Consider the following 17,951-nt stretch of genomic DNA (forward strand, 5'->3'; position numbering starts at 1 on the left):
TATAGTCAAAATTCAGCCACTTGGCAACTGACTCGTATTTATGACAGTTGCAGTGTCCTGGGGTCACATGATCACCTTTTGCAACCTTCTGACAAGCAAAATCGACGGGAAGCCAGAATTCACTTAACAACTGTGTTACGAACGTAACACAACTGCAGCGATTCACTTTTAACAACTGTGGCAAGAACGGTCGTAAAATGGGTTAAAACTCATTTAGCAACTGCCTTGCTTAGCAACAGAAATGTTGGCCTCAATTGTATATAGACAACTACCAATATTGGTGTCCAAATCATAAATAAATTTTGATTTACATACATGTAGAATGCTACTGTTATCTCATTCAAGTATCTCTTATGTCTCTGTTATCACAGTGCTTGACCCTTGATAAGTTTGAAGGCCTAGCTGATGAAACTGAGTTGATTCTTCGTGCTCGCTCTCTTCTGGAGGAAAACAAATTCTGGGCTGCTGTTGTCTTTCTTGATGTGGATGCAAGGGCCACTCAACTGCCACCTCACGTGAAATACAAGATACGCATGGATATTGATGCTGTGGAAAAAACAAACAAAATCCAAGATAGGTAAGGACAGCTTCTAATCTTTAGGCATGCAAGCAGAGCCTCATGAGATACCAGTGACTGGAGAGACAAAATAAATCAGAATTGCCAAAAGAAGCTCTCCCCAACAGGGCATCCTGTATATCTGTTGGATGTCCCCAGTCATCAAAGGGGTCTAACGAGAACTGCAATTTATCATATTTACAGGAAAGAAGGCTGGTAAATGTAAATGGATTATATATATAATTATTAACTACAGGCCAAAGTGTAACCTTTAGGTATCTCAAACAATGGTATGCTGGTAAATATAAAATGTTATCATGAGTGCATATACAACCACTTAGAGAGAGAGAATGAGAAAGCACACGTACCATGACAAAGCATAATGCCTTTTTATTAGAACACAAATTCAACCCTATGCCTGGGAGTTACTTGGGAATAAACTTATCTGAACTCTCAGTGCTTCCACCTGACTTTTAAACAATTGAGCTTTAAAGTCCTTGAGCATATAGACATGAAAATTGCTTCTGCGAAAGTTGAGCACAGGATATATTTATAGCCTTTAAGTTGCCACAAGATTCCTCCTGTGTTCCAACAAAAGCTGATCTGATGATTTTATCTGTGAGATTTGATTTATGGTAGCCCCTTTGCTTGTCAGAACACTGATTGATTCTGCGATTATTATGTAAATGATAAAGGAAAATTGCATCTAAACCATTACTTCTAAACTCTTCAGCCCATAAAGTCTAATTGGACTGAATCAAAGATGATAGCACTTGGCTGTTTTTGTCAAAAGCTAAACTGATAAAGATTCTGATGGAAGGCCATTGGGAAATCGCTGGATGGTCGACAAAACTGGAAAGTTGAAAAAAACATTATTTATTTCTTTATTTGGTTTGTCAATTGCTTACAAGATAATAGGTATAAGTAAAAACATAGTTATGAATACATGGATACATATAAGAAAAATAAAAAAAAATAAAGGAAACAGTAGGACAGGGACGGTAGGCATGTTGGTACGCTTATGCACGCCCCCTACAGACCTCTTAGGAAAGGGGTGAGGTCAATAGTAGACAGTCTAAGGTTAAAGTTTTTGGGGTTTGGGGAAGGAACCACAGAGTCAAGTAGAATATTTCAGACATAGACTACTCTGTTGCTGAAGTCGTACTTCCTGCAATCAAGTTTGGTACGATTAACCTTGAGCTTATATCTATTGTTTACTCTTGTGTTGTTGTGGTTGAAGCTGAAGTATTCATTGACAGGTAGGACATTGCAATGTATGATTTTATATACTATACTTAGATCGGACCGAAGGCGGCGTAGTTCTAGGTTTTCTAGGTCTAGAATTTCAAGTCTGGTGCATAAGGTATTCTGCAACAAGTAAGAGGAGTGGAGAACTCTTCTTGTGAAATATTTCTGGACTTTCTCAACTGTGTTAATATCAGATACGTAATGTGGGTTCCAGACTGATGAGCTGTATTCGGGTCTTGGTCTCGCAAATGTTTTGTATGCTCTAGTTATTAGTGTGATATTACCAGAGAAAAAGCTACGTAAGATTAGGTTAACAACTCTTAACGCTTTTTTGGCTATGTAGTTACAGTGGGCTCTAGCATTTAGATCATTATAGATGAGTACTCCAAGATCCTTGACAGAGTTTGGATCATCAACAAGGTCTTGACTATTCAGCCTGTATTTTATTTTCTGATTTTTTTTGCCAATATGTAAGACAGAGCATTTATTTGTTGAGATTTGAAGTTGCCATTTGTTTGACCATTCTGATACATAGTTGAGGTCTTTTTGAAGGGTAGCAGTATTGTCTGTGGTGTTGAATAGCTTTACATCATCAGCGAAGAGAACGCAGTTGCTCTTGATATGATCACAGAGGTCATTTATGTAGAGTATGAAGAGAGCTGGTCCTAGAACACTGCCTTGGGGGACATCACTGTTGACAGGTACAGAATTTGATAGAGCGCTCCCAATTTTGACCATTTGTTGTCTGTTTGACAGGAATGCTTCTATCCAGTTATGCAGGTGTCCAGAGATACCGTAAGATACCGTAACATTCAACCTACAAGAAGTGGATTACAACTCCATTAATCTGACAGTTTTTTCTTAAGGGCATGCTTTTTTCTATCACAGGCAACCAATGTGACAGAATTTGGATCTGGTTTTTAAACCAATTCTACCTTGAATCAGTCTGTTCTAACAGGAAACCCAGGATATCAGTTAGATGTTCAGAAAGCTTTTTCATGCCTGTCTTTTGTCTTGCAAACACAGTGTGCAAAAACTAGGACTGCAGTCCAAGAAAATGGTTGGAATTTTTTGGTTCTCCCACAACATCACAACCAGGATTGGGCCACTCTTGGCTTTTGTGAAAGGAAGAAAAGATACTGCAGATGAGAGGCAACCAAACCATTAACATAGCATATAGTTTGTCCCTCAGAGTCTGATAACTGATACTTTCACCCTATCACAATCCCCACTAGTCTGAAGGCTAAATCTGTGCTTTGTAACTACAGGTACTGGGATCCTGGCCCAAGAGCTGACCCAGTGGATGATCTGCACTACATCTGGGGAGGGTTTGCTTATCTGCAAGATATGATTGAGCAAGGGATCATCAAAACCCAGACCCATGTTGATGTGCCTTCAGGGATATACCTGCAACAAATGCCCTATCCCTGCTTTGTAGATGATGTGTGAGTATGATCTGTGTCCAATAACTAACTGTGTGGCTAGCACTAGACACACAGCACTCTTACAAATGACACTGTTTCTGCTTTTGATCATGCTAGAGATTTTAGAACATGAAGCATTAGACAAATTCCCTGCCAAGGAAACAGGATTGTGTTAGTTAAATCTGAAATAAGAAATCTAGAACAAATAAATTATCATAACAATCTAACTACTTAAAATAGAAAGCAACAGGAAGGCTTTTGGTTTAATACCACCTTTACTGCAAAAAATAAGTATTAATTCGTTAGCAAGGAGAGAATGGAGGAAAAGTTGCAAACTTATAGCTGTTTTTCTGAACTCTTTTAATCAGGGAAAGTATTCAGTTCATTTTAAAAAATGAAAAAAAGAATATAGGTGTGTTGAAAGACTTGTCACTCTCTGCCACAACATTAGAATGCAGGATCATTCAATGATGTTGAATATTGCAAGGTTCAGGTCAGGCTAGAACAAACAAACAAAGAAGTTGTTTTTCATGCAATACATATTTATGCCATGATGCTAGTGATTATTCTCTCTTCTAATAAAAGTGGATAATTTTTCAGTACCAATTCTCTGGATGTGAGCAAGTTAATATTTTAAATGTAAAGTCCATTTATCTTCAGGGGAATAATAGAAATCATCATCATCACCACCAGTCAGTTGCAAAAGGAAACTTTACTTGGAATAGCTTACATCATGTAATGATACCTTTAATAACATCAAGCAACATCATCTGCCTATCCTTGATAAGGGCTTCATAGGTGAATAAAATGCCAACTCCAGTCTCAATAGCTGGTTGACTGTGCAATGAACCATACAAATAAGATTTTTATCCCTCCTCAATGCAAGGTGGAAAACCTACCTAATACCATTACCTGCTATTTTTCCCGCAACAACAACCCTGTGGGATGGGTTGGGCTGGAGAGAGTGAATGAGCCAAAGTCATCCAGGGGTTTCATGTCTAAGGGAGGCCTAGAACTCACCATATCTGGTTTCTAACCAACACCTTCACCATTACACCAAACTGACTCTTTCATTAAAAGGTAACCAAGGCCATTATTAAAATACTGCTCTTTTCCGGCACACCTCTTATTACCAGTAACTTGTTAAAAACTAGTGCTCCAAAACAACTAATCCTTTACTCTGTTTCTGGCTAACATTTGGGATATGATGAAAATAGTTAATTTATTTTTATTTATTTTTAGTTCATTTGATTTGTCAATTGCTTACAAGATAATAGGTATAAGTATAAACATAGTTATGAATACAACATACATATAAGAAAAATAAAAGAAACAATAGGACAGGAACGGTAGGCACGTTGGTGCGCTTATGCACACCCCCTACAGACTTCTTAGGAAAGGAGTGAGGTCAATAGTAGACAGTCTAAGGTTAAAGTTTTTGGGGTTTGGGGAAGAAACCACAGAATCAGATAGAGTATTCCAGACATTGACCACTCTGTTGCTGAAGTCGTATTTCCTGCAATCAAGTTTCGTGTGATTAACCTTGAGCTTGTATCTATTATTTACTCTTGTATTGTTGTGGTTGAAGCTGAAGTATTCATTGACAGGTAGGACATTGCAATGTATGATTTTATATACCATACTTAGATTGGACTGAAGGCAGCGTAGTTCTAGGTCTTCTAGGTCTAGAATTTCAAGTCTGGTGGCATAAGGTATTCTGCAACGAGTAGAGGAGAACTCTTCTTGTGAAGCATTTCTGGACTTTCTCTACTGTGTTAATATCAGATACATAATGTGGGTTTTTCAACTTTGTTCAATTTGTTCAAGGCTTTTCTCTACATCCCAATGTAGTGGAATGCAGTACAGGCCGTGGGGCTTTACAAATCCCCTTTGCAAACCAGTGAGGCAGAGTCTGATGTTTTTCAATTTTTGGCCAGCGTATTTCAACACAGGAAATAAGACAGCCTTACCCAACCCACAGAATGTGTAGAAATGATAGAATCACCCATTAAGGATAGAATCACTCATTAAGTTTGGTTAATAGCTGTGAGGCTATATAGTTCTACTATATCTCGGGCAACAAAACTGAGGTGTTAAGAGTGAAGCCAAGGGAATTTAAATCTCACCTCAGAGATTGCCTCTGTGAAAATACAGGATGGCTTTATGTTGCCCTGTATTTATTTTTTTCTTGTACTGCATTGAATATTATCCTGAAGAATGTTGCTCTAAATATTAAGAAATACAAAGAAATAAATAATGTGAATAGGGGTCTTACAACATTTGCAGTGTTTCATATGGCTTCTTCAAATTTCCAAACAATAAGCCGTCCTGAGAATAGAATTTTATCAGGTTCAAGGGGTAAAAACTCAGGCAGAGGTCTGGTTCTCTCTTCCCAAGGCATCACATTCCTTTGATTTGTCATCAATCATCATCCTCAGGTCACTTCTCTACATGCCAAGAAGAGATCTCAAAGTTGTTTTAATTGGTTTTGCTCCATGCTAATACAGTAATGCCAAAATTCTTACATGAAAATGAGAAATATATAGCAAAAGCTTCACAGGGGGAAGTGGTTAAGGCAATGAATTAGGACTGTGAAACTCCGGAGTCCATCCCTAGCCATGGAAACTCACTGGGTGACCTGGGACTAACCTACTTCACAGGGTTTCTGTTGTAAATTCTCATATTAAGACTCTCATATATTTCAGAGTATATGTGGTAGTATAATTGGATCAGTAGCTAAAATAATTCAACACAACTTGACTTTTTGCTGTGCTGAAGAATCCCCCTCATTCCATAGTTAGACACAATATAAAACAGCTTTAATATAAAGATGAGGAAAAGGAGGATTCTAGATGCTATTCTTAAAAGTTGACTTACCAGCATGGTGAACAGAAATCTTCAGGTTGTCATTCCGCTTCCCTTCCAGATTGGGATTACGGTTCCCAAAATTCCAGCCAGAATAGGAAGGTACGTTAAAGAAAGCTGCATGATCGGGCAAGACCTATTTTCATGTGACATATTTCCCAATTATTTTGGAATAAGGTTTTATACATTAAGACCACGATGTGAAAGCCTGCTTTGATTTATGAGACACATCATCTAATTGGCGGTTTCATAGTTTGACAAGTCCTTCCCTCTCTTTATGAAATTTGGCTTCACATTTTTTAAAAGGCATTTCTGAAGCAATAACCCTAGCTCCATTCCCAGGAATCTCTCTGGAAAGAAGCCCCACTAAGCTCAATGGGATTTGCTCAGTGGAGTCCAGATACAGCTGTAGCAACAGTTCCAGAACAAATGTCACCAGATCACCATTTTGTTGCAAAATAAATTCCTTCTCTGCCAGGAATTACATGACTTTGATTTATTTTCCAGAATACCCCATTTCTTAGTGATCTGACTTAACAGCTAAGGTGTTCCCTTTGTCTCTCTCTGCTTAATGCTATCCTTGCTATGATCTTATCTTTAGCTCTGAATACAATGTTGCCCCATAGCTTCCATCCAGGATAGCCAAAATAGAGATAATCCAATAAACACATGATGTGATTTATTTTTGTCTCTCTTCAATTGCTACCCCCTCCATATGGTGAATTGATTATATATCAGCATAGAGGCCCGGTGGCCAAGCAGGGGGCAGAAGGAGGTTGTATCCTTTGAGAAAAGCATAGGACTCTGATAGTAAGGCCTGGTTAGGTCACAGAATCAGAATATGAATGTGAGTAATGAAAAACATGTCTCTTAGGAGTTCCACAACAGGGACATTGTTTTGTTTTTGCAAAAGGCACTTTTTCCCCCAACTGCACGGGTGGCTCTTTTGGCCTTCCTCAAAAATGGTGCCTCCCTCAAACCAAGCTCAATTTTTGGGGACTACTGGGATGTGTCCATGATGTTTCCTTTCAACAAAACAAGTGCCTTGGTTTTTGCTTTTTTGTTGTTGTTTTTCAGGATTTTTTTTTCTTTTTCAGTCTAGCATGCAGCTAAGATGTTCTGGTGCAGTGTTTTGCAAACTTGGCAATTTTGAGATGTGTAGCCGAGGAGTCTCACACATCTTTTTCCAAGTTCAAGAAACACCATACTGGTGGCCTCTCACCAGTTCAGATTGCTTTCTCCTGTGTCGGCCTCTTTAGAAGAGTTTAAAATTGGCTCCCCCAAATGTTTGCCTGAGCCCTTGAAATCCTAAAATTTGCAACACTTTTGTTGCCTCTGCTAAGAAGAAATATTTTAAATTAAAAACGACTAGAAATAGATGCAGTACATGCATCCAAACACATAGCCCACTGTTCAGGAAGCCCTATTGCCATATCCCCACACTGACTTGAAATTCTAGAACTTGTAAGCCAATACATCTGGACAGAAACCATCTGAGGAAGGCTTTAATAATATTTGGGTGCTCTTTCTTAGATCTTTCTATCAGGAAATAGCAATTTAACTCTCCAAAAAATTCAGGGGTGCCTTATTTAGACAGGACTCTCATGAGTTTGTTTGTTTTTTATCCGTTTCCCAGCTGTTCTCAAACTACCAATCTGAGCCTTCCAGGAGAGGAAGATACCAGTAAAAGTAACTTAACTCTTAAGATATTCCTCAGTTACCTTTCAAAGCAAGGTTGTTTCTTTTCCTTTTTATTCCCCCTCCTTGCCTGGCAGCTTCACGATTACTTTGACTCGTGCCTTTCCCCTCTTAATGGTGCTGGCTTGGATCTACTCCGCTTCCATGACGGTGAAAAGCATCGTGTTGGAGAAAGAAATGAGGCTGAAGGAGGCCCTGAAGAACAGAGGAGTCACCAACGGGGTGATTTGGTTCACGTGGTTTTTGGACAGTTTCCTCATGATGACCGTGAGCACGTTTCTCCTGACGGCGCTCATTACGGTAAGGGAGCAGGAGAGGGGCGTCTTTTGCTGTGGTCAACTCGAGGTCCAGGGTTTGCAATGCTTTACTTTCGCGCGATCCAGGTGTTAGTAAGAAACAGTAAAAGCCATACATAAAAATGGGAGGGAGCCTGCTAGTGGCCTGGCCTCTTCTCGGCACGTAGCAGCAGGCGCGCTTTTTAGAAGCCCCCTTAAGGCATTATCATCATCGTCATCACCTGGCAGGGACAGATACGTTCAGGGACGCGTTTGCCTTTGTGACATTTGGATTAAGGCCGACAGGTCACGTTCTAAACATCGCCTTCAGGTGGAGGAGGGCTTGAAAGGGAGGCGTCTCTCCTCCTCCAGCCGCCTTTGGAAAGCCTGTCGTTTTCCTTTCAAACTCATTTCTCCCAACCCATTAGTTGCTTCATTTCGATACAATACAATACTGAGTATACAACAGAAGGGGCACAAAGGCTTATCATTTAAATAATCCTTCAGTAGGGAGACTCTGGGTTTATGTTTAAACTGCCCCATTCGCGACAGATTCATAACGATGCCTCAAGATATAGTCGTTTGTTCGTTTATTTAAGGAGTTAATGGGAATTGTGGACTGTAGGTTCAACACCTCTGGGAGATATCAGATGGGTGACAGTTACCTTAAATTCTTACATTGTTTTTTCTGCTTCCTCCTATCATTAATGGTAAGCACCCAAAACTCCGTGGGTTGCTTTGAGATCTGCCCTGTTTAAAGATAAGGATAAAAAGAAATCCTGAAGGCCTGAGGCTTAAAATACATCTAGAGGATAAATATATTTAAACAGTGTTGTGGAAGAGGGCCAGAGTTCCTAAGAATCTTTGCTGTTTAATTTCCTTGTATTAGTACTTCAATTAAAGTGCAATAACAGTATCTATTCCCATTCCATGTATAGTAATGCTGGTTTTGAACGTACAGTATGTTTGATGTCAGTGTAGTATAGAGTAATTTTTTGACAGCCGGTTTTTTAGTAGTTTGTCCATTTGGGAGACAAAAGGAGGAATAGCAGTCAGAATCTGCTCTGGTTTTTCAATATTGTTTGGATTTTAAACCATTCACTTCCAGGTAGACAATCCCCATTTGAATTTGTAATTAATATTGTAATATTAAGTAAAGCTGCATTTCAGATATGTGTGAATAAGAGGAAGCAGCAGCAAAACTAAGGACCGATAGCTTCATGCTAAGCCATCACAGTGGCTGAGTTTGAAATATCAGCCCAGCCAAAACTCCCAGCAAGTCACACTCCTGCTTGTCTATGAATAAATCAATAAAATCCAATAGTTGCAGAAAATAATAAAACAAAAACATTTCATATAAAACCCTTAAACAACATTTGTGCCCCGATCAAATTACAGTGATAAAAGCTCTAGATTTTACAAATATATATTTATTTATAGTAGTTCTATACCAGGCCGGTCAAACTGGTGGCCCTTTGTGCCGGATGTGACATGCGCAGGCCACGCCCACCCCAGCTCCGCAAAGGCAACATCACGATATATCACGATATGTCACATGAAACAATTGGGTTTGACACCTGTGTTCTATACCATTAGTTCCTTCAAGGATTTCTGTTCACTTGGAAAAATCTCAACATAAAAGATAAAACCCGTGAAGCATAAAACATAAGCATGCTCAAACCTGGCATTCAATAAGCAGTCCTCAAAACATAAAAGCTGTGAATAACTCATTCTTAACCATCATCCAGAAAACTGTTAGGAAGGATGTCATTCACATTCTCAGAGGTAAGCTGTGTTACACAATACAGGCATAAATAAGACAGGACGCTTTAGCCCTCCCCTAACCTTAGAATGATTGAACGATAGACAAGACCTATTTTTTTTTAATCTAAAGAAGATAGTCTTGAAGATACCTGGAACACCAGGTGAGAAAAGGTTTTATAGGTTAAAACCAGCACTTTTATAGTCAGCAGTCAAATAAAAGCCAAATTAGCATGCACAAAATTGATGTTAAGTGGCAGAGATTACTATTGTCTTCTATCCCATTTGGGTGGTCTTCAAAGGCAGCTCCATCTACTGCAAGCTGCAGTAACTTGGTCTGAAAGGTGATGGTTTGGGTAACCATTGCGAGGGTAATATGCTCTTTCAAGTCAGTGGGCATCAAAGAGGCATTGACTGTCTTCCAAATCTGTGCTCTCACACACAAACTTCATTTCCTGAAGCAGCCAAGTGCAGCATGATTGCAACACACATGGCATGTTCATCCCACAGATCACTCAGCCTATTTCCTCAGTGACCAGAAGTCAAAATAAATGCAGATAATAATGCACAATGCTATCAGAGTAATCTTTAATGGCTTGGCCCCTGTGGCATCCAGGCCAGAGTACGCTTTCATTCTCAAAACTACCATCCCCAAAACTCACTGCAACTCTTCAGAAGATCTTTCTGCAGCTTGCATTCCAAAGAGAGTACAGGTAGTCCTTGACCTGCCACAGTTCGCTTAGTGACCTTTGAAGTTACAACGGCACTGAAAAAAGTGAGTTAATGACCGTTTTTCACACGTAAGACCGCTGCAGCAGCATCATGGTCATGTGATTTACATTTGAATACTTGACAAGTAGCTCCTATTTATGACAGTTGCAGTATCCAGGGGTCATGTGGTCTCCTTCTGAGACCTTCTGACAAGCAAAGTCAATGGGGACGCCAGATTCACTTAACAACCATGTTACTAATTCCACAACTGCAGAGATTCACTTAACAAAAATGGCAAGAAAAGCCGTAAAATTAGGCAAAACTCACTGAACAAATTTCTCATTTAACAACATAAATTTTGGCTCAATTGTGGTCATCAGTTGAGGACTGCCTGTAGTTCACTCTAAAATAGGCCTGCTGGGATGCAATTAACAGATTAATAGAGTTGGAAGGGAACCTTGTAAGTCATCAAGTCCAACCCCCAAGCAGGAGACCCTACACCCGTGATGGCGAACCTATGGCACGCGTGCCAGGAGTGGCACGCAGAGCCACTTCTGCCGGCACGCGAGAGGTCACCCAGAAGAGCCCCACTGTGCATGTGCGTGTGCTGCCCGCCCACCAACTGATTGTCAGATATCTGGCGCGCATGCACAGGGGGCGGGGGTGCATGGGAGCCGCGTGCGCACACACAGAGATGCGTGGGGTGCACGGTGGGGTCTCACATGCATGCACAGAGACACATAGCACATGGGGGATTGTGCGTGCATGTGCAGGGGGCGTGGGGGCCCTCACAAATTGCCTTCTGGGTACTGGCACGCGAGCGAGCATGCACACAATCTTCGGCACGGGAGCTGAAAAGGGTTAGCCACCACTACCCTACACCATTTCTGATAAATGACAGTCCAATCTCTTCTTGAAAGCCTCCAGTGATGAAGCTCCCACAACTTCTGAAGGCAAGCTGTTCCATTGGTTGATCATTCTCATTTTGTCACCCTAATCACCACACTGTAAGTTGAAACATGACCCTAAGAAACTCAGGAATGGATCCTTCTTGTAGCAGTGTGCAGGATTCCTAAGTCTCTATAGGCCAATATCTACCCAAAGCAGAATTCATGTACACTGCTAGATTATTCCAGACACTCATTGCTATCCTGTCTTCCATATACTGTATGAAGTTGTATGTTCTGCTATGACAAATAATCAGTATAGGACAGTGGTGGCTAACCTTTTCGGCACCGAGTGCCAAAGTGGGAGCACACACACGTGTGTGCACACCAGAAACCAGAAGAGCAGCTTGCTGAAGTGCATGGGAGCGCCAGAAACCAGAAGACTGTTCTTAATATTCCTTCTTTCAATTCATTTTTGGCTGGGTATATAAGACTTTCGAAGTCATCTTATGGTGTATGTCTTAGCAAGTTGTGGAAATCCAGCCAACAACGGTTTAATCAGTTTATTCCACACTGTGATTAATTGAATGTTGACTTAGCATTTCGTGTGAACGCAACTCTCTGAAAACAGAACATTCAGAAAATCCATTTGATGATATAGCCCACTTTTTTGATACTGGATTAGAACAGAGTTCATCTACTCAGAAGCATGGTGATTTTAGGATCAATCACTGTCTTTCACCCAACATGCCTTACAGAGTTCCAAAGGTGCTTTTTCAGGAGGCAACTGGACTTTCTTGGTGTTTTTTTTCCTTTGAAGATGTTTTGCTTTTCATCCAAGAAGCTTCTTCAGCTCTGACTAGGATAGTGGGGAATGGAAGGATTTATATTCCTTGCAGACAGCTGGTCATTTGCATCCTCTTAGAAGGTCCTTCCTTCTAAAAGGATGCAAATGACCAGCTCTTTGCAAGGAATATAAATCCTTCCATTTATAGCACTTGGATACGTGCTTCAATGACCTTCTAAAAGGATGCAAATGATCAGCTCTCTGCAAGGAATATAAATCCTTCCATTCCCCACTATCCTGTCAGAGCTGAAGAAGCTTCTTAGATATGAAGTGAAACATCTTCAAAAGAAAAAAAAAACAAGAGAGTCCAGTTGCCTCCTGAAAGAGCACATTTGGGACAACCATGACCTAGATGACTGAGAATTTCTACAGACTTTTATGGAGAATTTCTACAGACTTTTATGGAGAAATTAGAGTACATGTTGAGGTAATTCCCCGTTAGGAGAATGAGCGCAAAAAGGGAGACGTATTTGAGAGAAGTGTTTGAATAATACACACACAGTACACAGATACACTGTACAGTAAATGTAGGTTTTTACTTCAAGAAAGGTTTAAGCAAAGTCCAAAATAAGCAGTCCAAAGTCATTCACAGGTAAAATCAGTCAATCCAAATATCAAAGTACAGTGTCAAAAAACAGTTCAGTAACAGACTTACATTAAATCCAGTAATATCAGTCAATTAGGAAAAATGGAGGAACGGCAATACTTTCCAACAGAAGGAAACAGAGATACTCACTCAGACACACTCTCTTCTGAGACTAAGACTGAGACAAACCAGGTTTCTGGCTCCATCTTATGGCCGTTTGAGAAACCACACCTAATTGCAGTTTTTAGCATTTTCTTAAAGATACAGTTTTAAAATGTTTATCCTGGTTTATATATTTCTAACCCAAATAGCTGTTAGGTGACTTATATTCCTAACAGTACACCATCATGAGCTCTTGAAGGAAGTTCAATCATTAAGTCACAATAGCGTTAATACCAAATGTGAATGTACCAGTACCTTAAACTGAAGACCCTTGATCTCAGATGGGTCCTAAGTCAAGCAGTAGAAGAATATTTTCCTTTCCTTTCCTTTCCAGTATGGAAAAGTGCTTCGGTACTGCAACCCCCACGTTCTCTTTCTGTTCCTGTTAACCTTCGCAACAGCCAGCATCATGCAGTGTTTTTTGCTCAGCACCTTTTTCTCCAAGGCTAATCTGGCAGCTGCCTGCAGTGGAGTCATCTATTTTACTCTCTACCTGCCCCATATCCTCTGCTTCGTTTGGCAGGATTGGCTGCCTCTTAAGATCAAGATCATGGTGGTAAGGATTTCTTTTCTCTCGCTAGGGCCTGTTCCAAATGGATTTGGTTTACGAGTAATAAACCAGTGAAATAAATTTTCACTGCTAAGCGATGCAGTTGTAAAAAGCAATGCCATGTGACCATGGTGTGATCATAAAGTACAACATCAATTGCCTAGTGACAGCAATTTTGGCAGTCGCAATTGCTGTTTGTAACCTGAGGATCTCATATGATTGTGACTTCCAACTGCCTGCTGTCTTCCCTATTGATTTTCTTGTGGAAAGTTGACAGGGAACTTTAGAAATCACAGCTGTGATCATGGCTTGCTGTGATGTTATAATTGTGACCTAGGTGCCAAGTGCCTAGATTGTAATCATGTGATCGTGGAGATGTTTCAATGGCTGAAACTCTTAAGGACTGGTTGTAAGTACTAGTTGTTCAACATTTCTTTCTTTCTTCCAGAGTTTCCTTTCACCTGTGGCTTTTGGGTTTGGTACAGAATACTTGTCACGCTATGAAGAACAAGGACTTGGATTACAGTGGAATAATATCCAAAGTAGCCCACTGGAAGGAGATAAATACAGTTTCTTGTTGTCTATGGAGATAATGGTTTTTGACGGTTTTGTCTATGGATTGCTTGCTTGGTACTTGGATAATGTCTTCCCAGGTATGACCAACAATGTAGTCTATTGTGGCATAGATTTTTTTTTTCTGCTTAAGGGTGAAAACCTATCTCTGCTGCTTTAATACAACTGAGAACCAACACGGCTAAATATCTCAGGTCTCAGAATTTGTCTAATCAGATACAATGAAGGTAATCAAGTTGCCAGGTGGCAATATAAATTGAATAAATAAATAAATAAATAAATAAATAAATGCAAAGTTATTCAATAGCAGGGGTGTCAAACTCATGTCGCCACAGTGGCATCATGTGACATATTGGACTCCCCCCCCCCTTTGCTAAAACAGGCATGGGCATGGCCAGCACGTGATGCACTCAGCCTGTGGGCCAGGAGTTTGACAGCCCTATTCAATGGGCTTCTCCTTATTTTCCTTCTCTCCTCTAGTCAGATTCTCGCTCTCAGATTCTGTCCGGAATGTTTCCTAACATGGTTATTTTCAGTAGGGTTCTCTAGAAGGGCTAAATATGTAGAATCATACAGATATGATAGTTCACATTTTCAAATGTTAAATTATTCTGACATTTCAGGTATAGTCAAAGCCTTAAATCCTAACTTCTCTTCATGGAAAAAGGTTTGCCTGCCTTTCATTTTAAATGCAGGGTTTTGTTTTTTTCCCCTTTTGTGAAAAGCTGCTTCAGGGAACTGAAGACCCTTGAGAACAATATAGGATATGGCATTGAAGACTGTAACAGGAAGTGGGATCCTGTCCTCCTCTCCCCCCCCCTCCCCTAATGGAAATGACATCTTTGAATCCAAACTATTATCCTTTTACTATATCTTGGGATAAAAGATCTGTGTAATACACTTACAGTTAAGATACGAATGGAAATGTTTACAGTCTATTGGCAAATGCCAGAGTTTAAACTTTGTGTTAGCAACAAGCAATTCATCAATATTTTTTATAACATTATATTCCAAAATATCTTGGCCTCTGATGTTATGGTAAAGCCTTATCTAATCTCCTGTCCTCTGTATGTATTGGATTATAATTTCCACTAATTTTAGGCAGCATGGACAATCCATTACATGGGGGAAAGTTGTAATACAATGGCCTTTAAGCCATTTGACAAAACACATGGGCTTAGAAGTGCAAGGCTTCCATTTGTACACTGCCCAATTAGGCAAAGGTTTCATTATCTTGTCTTCCACAAGATGAAAAATCTTTCAAAATAGATTCACAATCTTTTGTGTAATGAATCTTATTTCTCTTTTACGGTAGATGCTGACAAAAACAGAATAATCTCCTGGTACATTTTGTGGGTTTGACTGGCACTTTCTATTTAAAGAATCTATGTAAACCTCGCAGTAGACTTTTTTAAACCATTGAGGCATTGACAATTAAAGTTCAGTTGGCAAGCTACCACCTCTCAAAAAGAGGATTATAGTATAACGTAGGAGATTCCTTACAACATTAATACAGAAATATACCAGAGGAACAAGGACTGGCCCAAAAAGAGTGGCGGCTAGACAGTTTGAAGCCCCTATGGGAAGTAATGAGGTCCTTTTGAGGTGTGGTTGTGGATATCTTCTTATAACTATTCTTTTCATGTTGTGCAAAAGAGCATATAAGTCGCTGCAGGGATCACTCTTATATTAGTCAATATACATTTATTTTATTTACAAATTCAACCTGTATCTTGTCTTTTTATTTAAGTGAATGCTTAAAGATGTCTCTTTGAAGAACAGAAACTTGGATTTCCCCATAGTTAAAGAAACTTGTCTGGTCACATATTATAGGAATTGAAGAGCCAAAACAAAGACCCACAAAAGATCTTATCTGTAGAATGAAAGCTCACACTTTACCATTCACTTTCAGCTTAGGCAGTTTTCCAAAACCAGCACTGGGTGGTTTCTGAATCACAAGTAAAAAGGGGGAAAAAAGTGTTTTAAAAAAACCTGCAGTCTGTCACAGCTCAAGAAACTCTTGTTTGTCTTTGTGGAAGAAGCAGCAAGAGGCTTTCTTTTGCTTCAAAGAACAGGAAAGAGAACATTCTTCTGTAGAGATATTGATGAAGGTCACCATTTCCAGATATAAGCTTCAGTAAGTTACTTTCCCGAAAGGAGAGGTGGCTCAAGTTTCATGGGCCCCTGAATTAAAATTGGAAGTTGGAAAAGTTTCTCTATCCAAATTCCCCACATTTCGTGTCAGGTCCTCTAAACTCCAAATAACTTCCTTCCTTAGCAAAAAGAAGAAAAATAATTGAGATGTATTAAAATTAATACATTAGTTTATTTTCCCTTAAAGTATCCAAGATGTTTTGTCACAAATAACATGTCTACCCCATGGAATCTGTTCCAATTAAAGCACTCTCCCCAGCTGACTTGTCCAAGTATATCTTACTGATCCAGCCACCTGATATTATTAGTGCAGGTAATCATTAACTTACAACAGTTTGTTTAGTGACAGTTTGAAGTTACCACACTGAAAAAAAGTGACTTATGACCATTTTTCACACTTAAAACCATGGCTGCATGGTCACATGATCAAAATTCAGGCATTTGGCAAGTGAATCATGATGGTTGCAGTGTCCTGAGGTCATGTGATCTCCTTTTGCAACCTTCTGACAAGTAAGTCAATGGAGAAGGCAGATTCACTTAAGAGTCATGTTACTAACTTAACTGTGGTGATTCACATAATTGTGGCAAGAAAGGTCGTAAAAGGGGCCAAAATTAGCAACAGAAATCAGCAACAGAAATGTTGGGCTCCATTGTGGTCATAAGATAAGGACTACCTGTATTGGCTGAAGAATTACAAATTCATGACATCTAAAAGACATCAGGAGGCAAAAACTAATAATGTGAACTGGGAAGTCCTTATTCCAAAGTTTGCCTTAGGGTTTCTGGCATTTAGATCCTATTTAGTAAAGATTGCGTAGCTCTAATTTTTAATTAGAGCATACATTTCAGAAATAAATATAATCTTGAACCACATTTAAATGCATTTATTCTTATGGGGAAAAAAACCACCCCTCAGGGACTACAATTGATCTTGGGTTCTGTGGTGGTTGGGAATGCTTTTTGAAACTTGTAATGTGAACACTGTTTGATGATAATGACACATCCAATAATTGTTTAATGGTATGATTTGCATTGCTGTGTTCTCCCTATAGCAAAATGCAAAACAAAGGTTCTTGCATCCGACCAACCTGTTTTTATTTCAGGAGACTATGGAATTCCTCGGTCTTGGAATTTCCCTTTGCAGCGATCTTATTGGTTTGGGTTAGGACACCCAAAGACTGAGAAAACAACAACTGCCTATGGTGAGTTATGCAGAAAACTGATGTTCGGAAATATTTTGAGCCATTGACTCATTAAGAAGTAAATGCACACTTGCCTGCATTTTTGGGAGTCCTAACAAAGTTTACACTCAGACACGTAGTGGGAATATTTGCAGGTGACTTTGAACTCTTGAGTGGCCAGCTATTCTTAGCGTTGTTGCCAGGGGTGGGATTCAATTTTTTTAACAACCGGTTCTGTGGGCGTGGCTTAGTTGGTGGGTGTGGCTTGCTGGTCATGTGACTGGGTGGGCGTGGCCAACTCGACGTCGCTCACATCAAGGGGCGCTTCTCCTCACCTGGCCTCTCATGACAGTGGGGATGCTGCAACGGTCGTAAGTGTGAAAAAGTCATATCACTTTTTTCAGTGCCATTGTAACTTTGAATGGTCACCAATTTTAGACCAAAACTCAAAAAGGGTGTGTAAACTCACATTT

General features: G+C 39.8%; 1 protein-coding gene across 8 annotated transcripts in view; it reads left to right on the forward strand.

The window, feature by feature from the left end:
• Positions 1–17,951, forward strand: part of ABCA4 (ATP binding cassette subfamily A member 4) — a 117,113-nt gene that overhangs the window by 40,148 nt on the left and 59,014 nt on the right. For 7 of the 8 annotated variants that reach the window (XM_087960656.1, XM_087960655.1, XM_087960659.1 and 4 more), the window contains 6 exons: positions 372–577; positions 3,073–3,249; positions 7,869–8,091; positions 13,355–13,576; positions 14,019–14,223; positions 17,401–17,499. In XM_087960656.1, coding sequence (XP_087816782.1) covers positions 372–577; positions 3,073–3,249; positions 7,869–8,091; positions 13,355–13,576; positions 14,019–14,223; positions 17,401–17,499 — 1,132 coding nt within the window. The remainder of the gene's footprint in view (positions 1–371; positions 578–3,072; positions 3,250–7,868; positions 8,092–13,354; positions 13,577–14,018; positions 14,224–17,400; positions 17,500–17,951) is intronic. The other variant, XM_087960658.1, reaches the window with a different exon arrangement.

Source organism: Notechis scutatus, chromosome 3, assembly GCF_049901735.1.
Source record: "Notechis scutatus isolate UNSWTSFEM ecotype Mainland chromosome 3, rNotScu1.2, whole genome shotgun sequence".
Classification (NCBI taxonomy): domain Eukaryota; kingdom Metazoa; phylum Chordata; class Lepidosauria; order Squamata; family Elapidae; genus Notechis; species Notechis scutatus.